Source organism: Sciurus vulgaris, assembly GCF_902686455.1.
Source record: "Sciurus vulgaris genome assembly, chromosome: 14".
Classification (NCBI taxonomy): domain Eukaryota; kingdom Metazoa; phylum Chordata; class Mammalia; order Rodentia; family Sciuridae; genus Sciurus; species Sciurus vulgaris.
In genome coordinates, this window is record NC_136475.1 from 76,514,939 (window position 1) to 76,528,085 (window position 13,147).

Below are 13,147 nucleotides of genomic sequence, written 5' to 3' on the forward strand. Positions count from 1 at the left end.
CCTGTGGGCTCCCGCAGTGAACCACAGCTGCTATCTCTTTAGCTCCTGACTGTTGGTCCTGAATTCGGGGGAAGAAGTCCCAGGGGAGCAAACCTAACACATTGCTCCCAGCATCCCTATTCCCCTCATTACCACCCGACCCGTAAGCCAGCAGCTCAGGCTCCCACTGGGCTCACCTGATAGGACCACTTCATTATAGCCTTGGCCAGCCTCGACGTCTCCCCTGAGCAACTGCAGGGCTCTGGTCCGGGGCTGCTGCAGGTCAGAATGAGTCAGAAACGAGAGAACCGAGTGTGTATGAGAGTTTGCACATGCGCATGCACTCAGGGACAGGGTGGGTGGGGGTGTCCAGGTGCTTCCAGTAGTTGCTTAGGGAGCAAACTGGAGTCTAAAGGCTGCTGAGGGGAAGAGGCAAATACCAGGGAGGAGAAAGGGCAGCTGGAGAGGCGCTGGAGGAGCTCTTGCCAGGAGAGGGGATGGGCTGGGGAGGTGTTCTCCAGCTCCTCCGTCTTCTGGGATTCCTCTTCCTCTCATTCCTCTCATCCCGGAAATCCATATCCCATCCTTCCCCTTTCTCCTTCCTTCCCCTTCCAAACCACCTTTCCCTCAGCTCTGGCTCTCCCTCCTCTCTCCAGCTGTTCTTCCCTGACTTTTTCCATATGAACTTCTTTTCCAGGTTCAAAGCCAGGATTTTAGGATTTGGGTCCAAAAAGTTTAAATTCTACAAAAGTTTTTAGAAATACACAGGAATCAAGATCTGAGAAGTTAAAATACACTTAGGCTACATTTATTTTCTATCCAATTTCTAGAAGTAACACCTCTTGGTTTAGAGATGTTTTGCTAAGCCCGCTTTTTAAACTCTCAAATCATTCTGGTGGTTGTGGGAGGGTCTGGCACTACATCAACCAGACCCGATTTAACTCGGGCCCTAAAGCAACACTTGGCAGCGGGCTCTCCCCACTGCGGCGCTGCCACTCGCTAGCGTGTGAGCTCACACATGCTGCAGAACCTCTCCTGGTCTCCATGCTCTGTGTCTCCTCATGGGACCAATTTACATGGAATGTCCCTGGAGTGCCTAGCACGTGGCAGCCACACAGCAAATGTTGGTCCCACTGCACTTCCCCTCTTACCTGAGCTGTGTCCCCTGATGCCAATGTGACCTGACTGTAACCTCGGAGAGATCCACCAGGTTCACAAATGCTCTGGGGACCTAGGAGGACATGAGAAATAAGAAGGTGAGCAATTACCAAGTCGCCATGGCTTCCCAAGGACTCTCTGGAACCCATGGTTTGGGTCTGGTTTGGGGAGTCACCCTTTGGGAGATGTTAGGTTGGAGTTGAACCTAAGCTGCCACCTCTGGTGGGCAAGGCACCTCCCAGCATGGTGTCAATGGGGCCACAGACCCCAGGAGCACAGGAGGAGGCCAGAGCCACAGTACCATGCTGGCCCCTTAGGACTTACAGCTCATTCTGGTGGCTCTAGACAGAGAAGCCCTGCAATTCCTCAAGACCCCTGGTGGTCACTGCCCCAGACCAGCTCAGAGAGAGAGCAGCCTCAGAAAAAGGCAAGGCCACTGGGTCCATGGGAGGAACCGAGCCTCTCTCAGAAACACCCTTTGCAAGAGTGAGGTGCTATTTCCTGAGCACTGTCATGTTAGAGGCTGAGAGAACAGGGTCCTCTGGAGATCTGCTTTTCCTGAGGTCTTGCTGTCCTTCACAGGAGCCCATGTCCTCAACCTGGCAGAGGCCATTTGAGCGTAAACCAGAAGCTGCCAGCCAGCCCTCGGAAGCACGGCAGGAGGTGCTTGGGAGGAAGCCTGCCCAAGGTCCCACCGGGCTGGGGAGCCCAGGCCTCACCTTCTGGCGCAGGTAGTCCAGCATTCCAGCCAGCTTGTTCATGCTGCTCGTCAACTGCCTTTCCTGTGAGAGGAGGACTGGACTGAGCAATGGAGGCAGCAGGGGGGACATGAGGCTGAGCATGACAGGTCTCAAGCCAGCCCAGCTGGAGAGGCCACTGTCAAGGCCTGATAGAGACCCTGGCTCCCCACCAGGAAGAGTTTCTGGACTTCCTCATTTTGCTTTTTGGTTTTGGTTCATTCTCTGGCTTACCCCAAACCATCATCCACCAGGGAGAAAAAACAAACTCCCCCCAGGTGAGACGTTCCATGTCAGGAAAGGGCAAACCCAAGGTTAGACCAGTCAGAAGCCCCTGGTACAATTTTGATGCTCACCTTGAGGGGTGAGAGGCATCCCCCTGGGGCCCGATGGTATCGCAGGAGGGTTCCATCACCTGAGTCTAAACACATCTGCTACCTACCCAATACGGACCCCCTTCTTCCTTGCAGGTAATGAAAATAAACAAATGAAATCACCTCAAAAACCAGCCCTGCCTTACCTGTACAATCTGAAAAATAAATAAATAAAATTTACAAGAAGACAAACTCTTAAACTGCCTGCACACTGGCTGTCCCCTGAGGCCACTTAGACAGGCAGATAAGGAAGGCCGAGAGCTGATCTGTTTCCTGGGGGGCACAGGCAAGGACTCTAGAGACAGCTGCCAATCACCAGGCGGGGGTTGTGGGGAGGGCAGCCCGTGCCTGCAGCATGTGAGGTAGTGCAAAGTCCTTGTCTCTTCTGTCTGTCTCTCTGCTTCTGTGTGAGGCTGTCCCTGAGCAGCCAGTTCAGCTAGGTCTGTCCAATGGCCAGTGACAAAGCCTTCAATCTAGTCTCCTTTTGTCTGAGTCTCTTCCTGAGCATGACATTAGGCATTACACTTTCCCTCCTGAAGAGCCCTGAGAACTCAGTTTAAAAGTGTCCTTGTGCCCATCTGTACCACATTCAGGACAGTCACCTTCCCTAGGGGGCTGGGGAAGCCCTATTTGACTGTCCCCAAAATGAGAACCCTGCCTTAGTAGCTCCTGAACCAAGGTGCTGGTTCACCGCTGCAGACGAGCGCTGGGCTCACCCAGTCATTTCTGGCACTGAATGATTCCTATTTAGGCCACCAACTGTCCCTGTTGCCTAGTGGAAGACATCATGCTCCTATAAAATGTCTGTATTCTGTAAAGTCACATATCATATAAACTCCTTGAGCTCCAAGTCCGTGAGGTGTTATTTCTGCCAAGGTATCTTTTCTCCCCAGATTCAGAAGATTGTCTATAATCAGAGACCAGACTTAACTTTTTCTAATAAATTATTTCCTTGGGATTTATTCCAAGGAGGATGATTGTTGAGCCAAAGATAAGAATGTTTTAGGTCTCTTGAATCACACTGCCAGTGCATCCTCCAAAATGCTGCCACCTGTTTCTAGTGGCATTTGCAATGAATGTGTGTTTGTGTTTTCTCACCATGTCATAGGTTTTTTTTTTCCTCTTCTGATTTTGTATATTACTCATTAATAAAACTAGACTTGAACGAGAGCACAGTAGACAAGCATCTAGAATCTAAAAGCATCCTGTGCACTGCTGCGAGTCAGATTACCATTTACCTCTGAAGACAAGACATCACAACTGCCTAGTGACTGGTCCCTGATGCCACTCTCTTAGGGCTTTGGTCTTAAGAAACCCCTAAATAACAAGTGGGGGCACAATTCCTTATCTCATCCTCATTCAAAGAGCCCAGAGTTCTCAGGGGAAGAGAATTCCAGGTCCTAGGACTGGACAGTACTTTAACATTTCTTGTCAGTTGAGCACAGTGGCACACACCTCTAATCCCAGTGGTTTGGGAGGCTGAGGCAGGAGGATCATGAGTTCAAAGCCAGCCTCAGCAACTTAGCCAGACCCCAAGCAACTTAGCAAGACCCTGTCTCTAAATAAAACATAAAAAAGGGCTGGGGTATGGCTCAGTGGTTAAGTGCCCCTGGGTTCAATACCTGGTACCAAAAAAAAATTATTCTGAATTGTAAAACTCACTCTTGTTCTCATATGAACTTTCAATGAGACAAGTAAAGGCAGAGCGACTCTGAAGACAGGTGGGACTTGAAACCCACCTGGTCAACCTCTGCCCCCAGAGGCACCTCCAGGGTCCCCAGGGATTCTGCAGAGCACGTTTTGACAACTACTGAGGGAAAGATGATACCTGAGATGTGCTTGAGGAATACAGGTACAGTATGCAATTGACCTTGGTGAATAGCAACTCTCCCATCACCACTAGCACTCATAGCCAGGGGTGACAACACCCTGCTTCATTTCCTAAAGTTAGTACTTATGTGAAATTAGACTTAAGAACAGCAAAATGTGTAAGACCCTGAGTTCAATTCCCAGCACTGCCAAAAAAAAAAAAAAAAAAAAAAAGGCAAAATTATTTTAAACCAATCAGGAGGTTGGGATTTTCCTTAGCTGCAGAATGATCATTGACTCAGCTTATCTATGTCTTAATTTCCTTTCCTGATATGAGAGATGGTAGGTCAAAAACACCTGTCCCCTGTGATAGTTAGGAATGCACATTATGACTGTATTTAAACCACAAACTGTACACCTAAGAATGGTAAGATGATCAACTTTGAGTTTCCCGTATGTTATCACAATAAAGGGGGGAAAAAAACTGGATAAAAATGCAAACACAAAATACCTGTCCATACATGTTTCCTTAAGCATCTGTCCATCCGCTCAGCCACTCAGCCATCTATCCACCCTAGGTGGCCTCAGCCCCTATTTCCAGGTAGGGATCAGGCAGATTTGGCTCATTCCCCACTCCCCCCACCACTTGCAATCCCTCAGCCTCCCAGTCTGCTGTTTACCTGTTGAGCAAAGGGACACAGGTAACACTGGCTTGTATTTCTGAAGAACACATTGATGAGTTTCCAGTCATGTTGAAAGTTAAGTTTCTAAAGAGCAATTGCATAAAAAGAGAGAGTGATAAGACCAGAAGCCAAAAAACTTTCTTTTCATGTCTTCCAATTTCATGCACTCACCCTCTTACAATCATATTCATGGAATGTTTTCATCAAAAGAAGTTACAATGGGAGTCTCAAGTGGTATAACTCTTCTAGAAGGCAATTTCGCAAAACATCAAAAACTTTTTAGAAGGGCATACCTTTTGATCAAATAATTCCATTTCCAAAATGCATTTTAAAGAAACAAGGACACAAAAAAGATTTAGCTACGATAATTCCTTGTGCATAAGAATGAAACACCAGAAACAAATAAATGTCTAAGATAAGGGATTTCTGTGTAAATTATGGAACACTCATAAGGTGAAACACTATGTTGCAATTAAAACGATGCTGGAAAATGTAATTATTGTCATGGAAAAAAATATATTGAGAACCATAGGCTAAAAAGCCATATACATCTAGTAATATCCCTGTTTTATAAAATGTATAAAGATATATAGGTATCTTTAGAAAAAATGTAGAAAGGAATATATGCCAAGTTATGAACAGTAATTATCTTTGAGTATTCTCTTTGTTTATATTTTTTTATATTTGTTTTAATATTTTTTATATTTTATATTTATATATTTTCTCTTTGTTTATCTTTTTTCTGATTTTTCTTTAATGACTGTGTTACTTGTATAAGAAAAATGAAACTTTTGTTTTTTCAGAGGCAGCATGGTGTATTCGAAGAACATCAGACTGTGAATTAGATGCTGTAGAGCTTATCTCTAACTAGCTATGTGAACTTGAACTGGTCACATGACTTCTTGAAAGTTCAGTTTCCTCGTCTGTAAAATTATAAGGTCGAATTTAGAACCTCCCAGCAATTATGCAGAAAATCCTATTATTATCATCATCATCATCCTCATCCTCATTATTATGGAAATTCTGGAAATCAACTCTCAGTAGGAAGCTGAGTCTGTGGCATAGCTCCTGAATCGAGCTCTTTTCCTGCATGTCTTGGAGTAACCTCCACTTTAATTCCTGAACTCTAACATATATGTTGCTGGCTGAGACAACAGCTTCCCTTGGCTCCAGGAATTCAGGCTCAGTGCTTGTACCAAGCTGGTTTGTCTTGATTTGATACTTACCCAAAAGGGCAGCACAAAAGATCAGAGAATGCTTATTACAAACTTACGATAAGTTTTTGAGCAATCACATGGTAATGACAGTGACAACTATGGACTTTTATTGAGCATTGACTCTGTGCAGGGACATCCACTACCTCATTTAATCCTCTGTAAACCCTATGCCTCCGGCTTTTTTATTACCCCCTTTTCATAAGCAAGGAAACCGAGGCTTAGGGAGCTCAAGTGCCTTACCCAGCACCTACAGGTGGAAAGTTCAGGATCTGAACTCAAGCCAGCCTCACTCCCTGTGAGAAGTCATCTGCTGACTTTCGGCAGCACCACACAGAAATCCGATCTGAACATGGGAGGTAGCCCTGTTTCTAGTGACCTTCAGAGAGTCAGGGTAGAAAGGGTGCCTTCGAAGAGCCCAGGCCACACCCGCTGCTGTGCTCATGGCAAGCTGGAGCCAGGGCTGGGATTACTCCTGTGATTGGTCTGATTGCCTTGTGGCAGACAGAGACAGCTCCACCACATCAGAGTTAGATGGACTCTTACCGGATTCTCTTTTAAGCGTCTCACCAGTTCCTTAGCCTGAGTCCACAGGTCTCTGTGCAGAGGAAGGGGACCAGAAAGAAAAATCAGGAAAATGTTGTTTTGAGGGTGTGGAAGCCGGGTCCTCACCCAAACTCAGAAGCCAGTCTTTGAGCCTGAGGTCATGCTGGACCCCTGGCTTCTGAAGGGCAGACATTGCCTGCTTTTCAAAATTAGGCCCATCACGCAGGCTGATCAGCACTGGGGAGGTGTCGACTTTGACTTAATAATGACCTCTATTTTTTAAGCCTCTTTGACTTTCTGTGCCCCAAATTCTCCCAAGTGTGCTCCTCAGAGCTGCAGGAATACACAACCCTGGAGAGAGAGAGAAAAGGAACTTACTCGGCACCGTCTTGGAGGACAATGTTCTTTCTAGGAGGACACATGGGCGTCAGAACAGAAGGACTGAAATGTCTGATGATGTCTGCAAGAACTAAAGAGACAACTGGTGTGTGGCCTGGCTCTGACAGCTGAAGTCCACCGCTAAAGATTATGGAGCCCTAGAGTGAGGTGCCAGAGTCACCCTATTACAAAGCACAGCCTTCACACCCAGCCCTGGGCTGTGGGGCCACCCTGTAGCCCTGGAAGAGAACCGAGCTAGGAATGAATATCTGTGTAGCGTGGGCCAGGCCGGTGCATGTGTTTTTCACACATCTCTCGTTCAATCCTCTGTAACAAACTCATGGCAACATGATTTCCAACTTAGCAGAGGGAAACTGAGACAGAGAAACCAAGCAAGCCACCCAAGGTCTTCCAGCTACTGTTGGCTGCTGGGATTTGAACTGGAGCCTTGGGGTGCCAAAGCTTTTAACTCTCTGGGCTGTCTGCCAGCCCCACTCCCTCCTCCTGAGTGACAGCAGGGCGGGAAAGCTCTGGGGAACACACAGAAAACACGTCCCAGAGCTGACAGCCAGGGGACTGCTAAAAATAGGGCTGTCAGGAGCGGTTGTGTCTTGCTCCCGAGAGAGGAGAGGGCAGAGCGAGGAGAGTGTCATGGAGGAGAAGTCTGCACCCACTTTCCTGTCTCCCTTTCTTTTTGCCCCCATCCAGGAGTGCCTCAGGGCTTCATGGGAGCAGGATACAGAAGGCAGCTTGCAAGGGGCTCTCCATAAGGGCAGCTGACTCTGTAACAGCAGGCAGGGAGGGGCCGAGAGGGCTGGGCTGGAAGTCAGGTGACAGCCCCTTGCTTTGTAACTGTGGACCGATACCTGACCTGACGCGTATATGATTCCGTTTTCCCCATCCTTAACCCAAACCAGTTTGCAAAAGGAACCTGTGCCCACGGGTGGTGGGAAATCAGAAAGCTCTGAGCCCAGTTCGAGATAACAGGGACCGTATGAGTGTGTGTACCGAGCCTTCATATGAGGATTGTCTCTAAGGATCAACGACAAAAAATGAAAGTGCTGATAAGCCTTTGAAAGAGAATTGCTTCTCAAATTAAAGGTATCTACATCATATCTCCTCTTTGTGAACAAATTTGACCTTAGAACTTTTCAGATAAATTTGCTGGTCGTTTTGTCTCCTCTGTTGTGTTTCTGGTCTGCCTCACTCACCTTTTTCAGGGATCCCTGCTGGCAGTAGGGTCACAACAAAGGGAAGTCTGTGGGGGCTCGACCCCCTGGGCTCCCAGGGACTCTGCCACTTCCTAAGCACATCATTTGGGAAAGCCCATTTAAAAAGTCCGTTTTCCCATCTGCAAAATGGCCATGTGGGCAAAGGGCAAGGCTAGATTTGGAGACCTCTAAGGTCCCGGAGAGCTCTGAAGGTCTGGGCTCGAAGGACAGGTGGGCTGGGCTCTCGCCAGCCCCAATTCTGCACTACACAGGCCTGGCTGTCCCTGAACACTTTCTCCTGGGAAGACTGGTTGCTCCTTCTGCGGGCTCCTTGGCCCACTGAGCCTGCAGCCAGGTCAGCACCCCTCCCCGCAACCAGGGTTATGTATGCTTGAATCACTGGCAGCTTCCAGTAAGGCCTGCCTCTGAGGCTTCTGATGCAAGAGCTGCCCTCCCACCACCCCCTGCTGTTCCTCTATCCAGCTGGGATTCCTGACCCAGCTTAGAGAAGGGCAATCCAACTTGGTAGAGAAAGTGAATGAAAAAGAAAAAATGGAGAGAGAACAAAAAGTCAAGCAAAGCTATGGGTACACTTGTGACTTCAGGAGCTAAATTGCATCCCATCTTCCCAGATGTCCCCAAATAAACCCCTTCCTTCCTTTTCTCTTAACACTTAAAGGTCAGGCTTACGCCCAACTGTGACAGCCACCGAGTCAGTGAGACACCTCTTTCAGAATGCTTTGACTCTTTCCCAGGGGACCCTCCTACAACCACAACCACCAATATTCTTTGGCTTGTCAATTGGGTGACAGGAGAGCTGGACAGTGGGGCTCAACCTTCCCTATTGGCTCATGAGTTCTGAAGGAGGGCCAGTATCCTGTCCATCCCTGTCCCTTCTAGGATTCTAATAATTCATAGTCCTGCCTATAAATCCACTGGCCAGACTCACCTGTGTCGGTGAACTCACTGGTTCTTTTTTCCACCAAGCATCAGTTCTTCAGAGCTCTTGGGTCACCCTCTAAGTCTCCTCACTTTAATGACGCAGTGAAAGGTGGTTTTCCCTGTTCCTGATGTGTAAGCACCTGGCACGGCACACTCTAACTTCCCACCAGCCTGAGGGACTTGGAGGAGTTAAAGAACTTGGGGACTTGAGGATGACAATAGAGTCTTAAGGGACCTCTGATATTAAAAGAAAAAACTCGGCTTATAGATAGTATGTTCATCAGCACGTTTGTCTATAGAAAAGCCAAAATGTTAACAGTAATTCTCTGAATAGTGGGATTACAATTGACTTTTGTTTCCTTCATCTTTCCTGAACCCAAGTGATTATATGTGTATCTCGAGTGAGGAGATATCACAAAATGAAGTAGACTCCAAATTAGACCTGACTATCCCCTTGGGCAGGAGGAGTGAACCAGGATATCTTCCCAGATGAAGTGCCATGAGGCCAGCCCTTGGGGAGCAGGAGCCTCAGGACTCTGGTCCAGTTACCCCATCTGGACCCCAGCCCCTCCCCCACATCCTTCAATCTTTTTTTTTTTTTTGTGGTGCTGGGGATCGAACCCAGGGCCTTGTGCTCGACAGGCAAGAACTCTACCAACTGAGCTATATCCCCAGCCCCACGTCCTTCAATCTTAACCCAATGTCTCCTGGCTTCTGACTGGAGACCTTGGATACATTTCTCACCCCCTCCATTCAGGAAGTGCCACTGTCCGTACCCAGGCTCATCTGCCAGAATGCTTCCCCTCCCCCAGCCTCTGGTGATAAAGTGGCCAACGGAGAACATCCTCTCTATTAACAAAGTTGCTGCAGTGTCAGGAGGGATGGGTACGATCTGAAATCTCGCCATGAAGACCAGGACTCACCTGTCATCACTCCCATGCATGTCTCCTGTGGCCTTTCCTCAGTCCTGCAAGCAGAAGCCGGCATGCAAGGGTCAGAATACAGTTGTCTCTGTGCAGCCCTCTCCCCTGGCTGCTGGGGGCTATTTCATAACAAGCTTTGGCCTGGCCTTGCTCTGCTTCTGGGATTGTCCTTTCTGGAGTCAGAGGCACACCTCAAAGGTGACAAAACATCTAAAATGGAGTAAACAGCTCCCCCTGAACCCCCTCCCCAGCTCTCTAATCTGGCTCAAAGGCAGAAGGGGACATTGACCCTAGTGTAAAATGATCTGGTCCAATCCCTGCATGGTTCCCCAAGAGTAGAGCAAGGGGACCTGGTGACAGGAAGCAGGAATTCCAGGCAAGGGCTGTGGCTCAGTGGTAGAGCAATTGCCTAGCATGCATGAGGCACTGGGTTCTGACCCCAGCAGGGGTTCATCAGTCAGGCCTTTCCCACTTCTGCCTGATAACCCAAAGGAACCACCTGGATTCGCAGGCCCTGGGAAGGTTGGGCTGGTTGGTTCTGTTCCCTGTCTGTGCCCTATTGCTCAGGGAGCCTTGAGCAAGGTCTGTAAACTCTCCAGCCTTGGTTTCCCCCATTAATCAAGCCAGAAGATTAGATCAGAGTGTATCCAGGATGCCTTTCCGCTCACACTGCTCCGAGACAGGTACCTCTCATGTATCTCCAGGTCCACCATCCTAGAGTCTGGAGGCTGGAAAAGATACTTGGTGTTAACAAGCCAACAAGGGCCTCTCCTGGGACTCCATACTGCCTGTCAAAACACCCCTCCTGCCAGTAAGAGGGACCCTCTGGATCCAGAGAAGGACCAAGTTCCCCCTGTTCATTCTGCATGAAGGGAAAGGTGCTTCTTCAGCAGCATGCTTGCCAGGCCACTGAGAAATAGGAGGGGTGAATTTTTTCCCAGAGCTTAAATTTAAATGCATCATAAAGTCAAATTACATTTGAATATTTGTTGAATAAATACTTTCTGATTGAACATAATAAGTTTCTGAGTTTCCCCTTGGTAAAATGCTGGACAGCACAGGACACACCCTGTTGGAGAAGTCCTAATTGTAGGGCTGGGAATGAGTCCACAGCAAGCCCACACCCGCAAGGGTGGTCATATCCTTTACAAGCTCTGAGGATGCTTGGAACTGTGCACAGGACGTAGAGTTGCTGGCAGTCCCTGAGAAGTCAAAAGTGTGGAGGTGCGAGGAGGAAGCCGAAGCTGCAGTGATTGAGAAATGCTGAGATTAAGAAATGCGGGGGACGTTGGGCGAGGAAGCTGCAGGAAGCGAGCAGAGACAAGCCAACAGAAAGGCCACTTGGGTTGCAACAAATAAGGACACGGGTGTAGCTGCACAAGCCCTTTGGAGAGAACATCGGGATGCCATGTGCCCCGGAGGCCGGACGTGAAGCTACAGGACTTGTTTGCCAAGCTGGATTTTGGTCTCGCTTTGGTCCTATCCCCTCTTTCTATGCTTCTAATTTTGTGAATAGAAATGTTGACTCTACACCAATATATATTGGATACTTGTAAATTGCTTTTAATTTTACAGGAGCTCACAATGTGAGATTGAGTCTCAGAAAAGACTTTGGACTTAAACTTTGAGCAATCTTGGAACTGTTGACTATGGGGACTCTTGGAAATGGACAAAATGTATTTTGCATTGTGAGATGGTTGTGAGCTTTTGGGGGTCAGGGGCAGAATGTTATGGTTTGGATGTGAGGTGTCCCCCAAAAGCTCATGTGTGAGACAATGCAAGAAGGTTCAGAGGAAAAATGGGTTGTGAGAGTCTTAACCCAATCAGCGAATCAGTCCTCTGATAGGGATTAACAGTGGTGACTGAAATGTTAGGGTGTGGCTGGAGGAGGTGGGAATTGGGGCGTGACTATGGGTATATATTTTATATCTGGAGAGTAGAGTCTCTCTCTGCTTCCTGATGATGTGAGCTGCTTCTCTCTGCCACACTCTTCCACCATGGTGTTCAGCCTCACCTTGAGCCCTAAGGAATGTAGCCTGCTGTCTGTGGATTGAGACCTCTGAAACCATGAACCCCCAAATAAACTTTTCCTTCTCTACAATTATTTGGTCAGATCCTTTAGTCACAGCAGCAAAAAATCTGACTAAAACAAAAGTGCTCAGCAAATACTAGTTATTGTTATTAGTTATTTTCACAGTTTCTGACATACATTGTCTCTCCCAAAACTCCTGGAAGACAAGACACCAGGTGCAGTAGTGACAGATAAGACAGTGACATACTCACTGTGAGCACCCAGCCTGCTGTGGCACATTGCAGAGACCAGCTACCCTACCCACTGGCTTAGTCAATAGCCAGGCCACAGAACTGGGTCACAACTCTGGAGTCCTCTAGGGAGGGCAACTGATCACAAAAGTCCTCTGCCTGAGGTGAATTCCTGTTTTCAATAAGAGGGACTTGGAAAGGTCAATATTTCTGGGAGAGGTGACATGGTAAACAAAAACCATAACCCCTGATGCAAGTCAGGGGTTGTAAACAAAGAGTCTGGCAGGTTAGACAGTGAGGGGAACAGGCCCCTGGGCTGGAGCAAGTTGGACACTGGATGCCACAGAAAGACATTGTCCACCAGCTCAAGCTGATGGTTGCTGAAGGGAACGTGGGCCCACGGCTGCCAGGTCTTATTTTTCAAGAGATGCTGGAAAAACAAACATCTATTTGACATCTGATTTCAGTTGGCAGCTGATTCAATTAAAAGCACAGTATGTCCACCAATTTGCTTCTTTGAATAATTAATTGATGGAGGGCAGATCTTGTCCCCAGAGGGGCAGTAGTGGTGAAGGGGAGTAGGGAGGAGAAGGGAGGGAGAGAGAACAAGAGGGACAAGACCAGGAGGTGAGTGGGAGCTCAGTGGGAAGTCACTGGAGGGAGGGCTGGTGAGCCCCCTCCAGCTCCTACTGCTCCCTTTCCTCCACCGCCAGTCACTTTCTCTCTTCATTCCTCGTCCTTAGGACAGGTACTGTGACGTCAGGGACACAGAGCTACGTAAGACTCAGGCTCTTCCCTCAAGGATTCAATAGCGTGGATTGTAACTTCCCCTTTTCCTGGCACAGAAATGGGAAATGTCTATGACAGTTAACTAGAAAAACAATCACAGAGAGGATATTGCCGTATGATCCTAGTTTCGATACGTCACCTA

The 13,147-nt window shown here is 48.0% G+C and overlaps 1 protein-coding gene across 1 annotated transcript in view; it reads right to left on the bottom strand.

Annotated features, from left to right (window-relative positions):
• Positions 1-13,147, bottom strand: part of PLB1 (phospholipase B1) — a 138,197-nt gene that overhangs the window by 89,513 nt on the left and 35,537 nt on the right. The window contains exons 6-13 of the mRNA XM_079110503.1: positions 10,642-10,682; positions 9,955-9,998; positions 6,879-6,969; positions 6,501-6,552; positions 4,738-4,824; positions 1,857-1,919; positions 1,131-1,210; positions 177-252 (exon numbers count right to left, since the gene is read on the bottom strand). Coding sequence (XP_078966629.1) covers positions 177-252; positions 1,131-1,210; positions 1,857-1,919; positions 4,738-4,824; positions 6,501-6,552; positions 6,879-6,969; positions 9,955-9,998; positions 10,642-10,682 — 534 coding nt within the window. The remainder of the gene's footprint in view (positions 1-176; positions 253-1,130; positions 1,211-1,856; positions 1,920-4,737; positions 4,825-6,500; positions 6,553-6,878; positions 6,970-9,954; positions 9,999-10,641; positions 10,683-13,147) is intronic.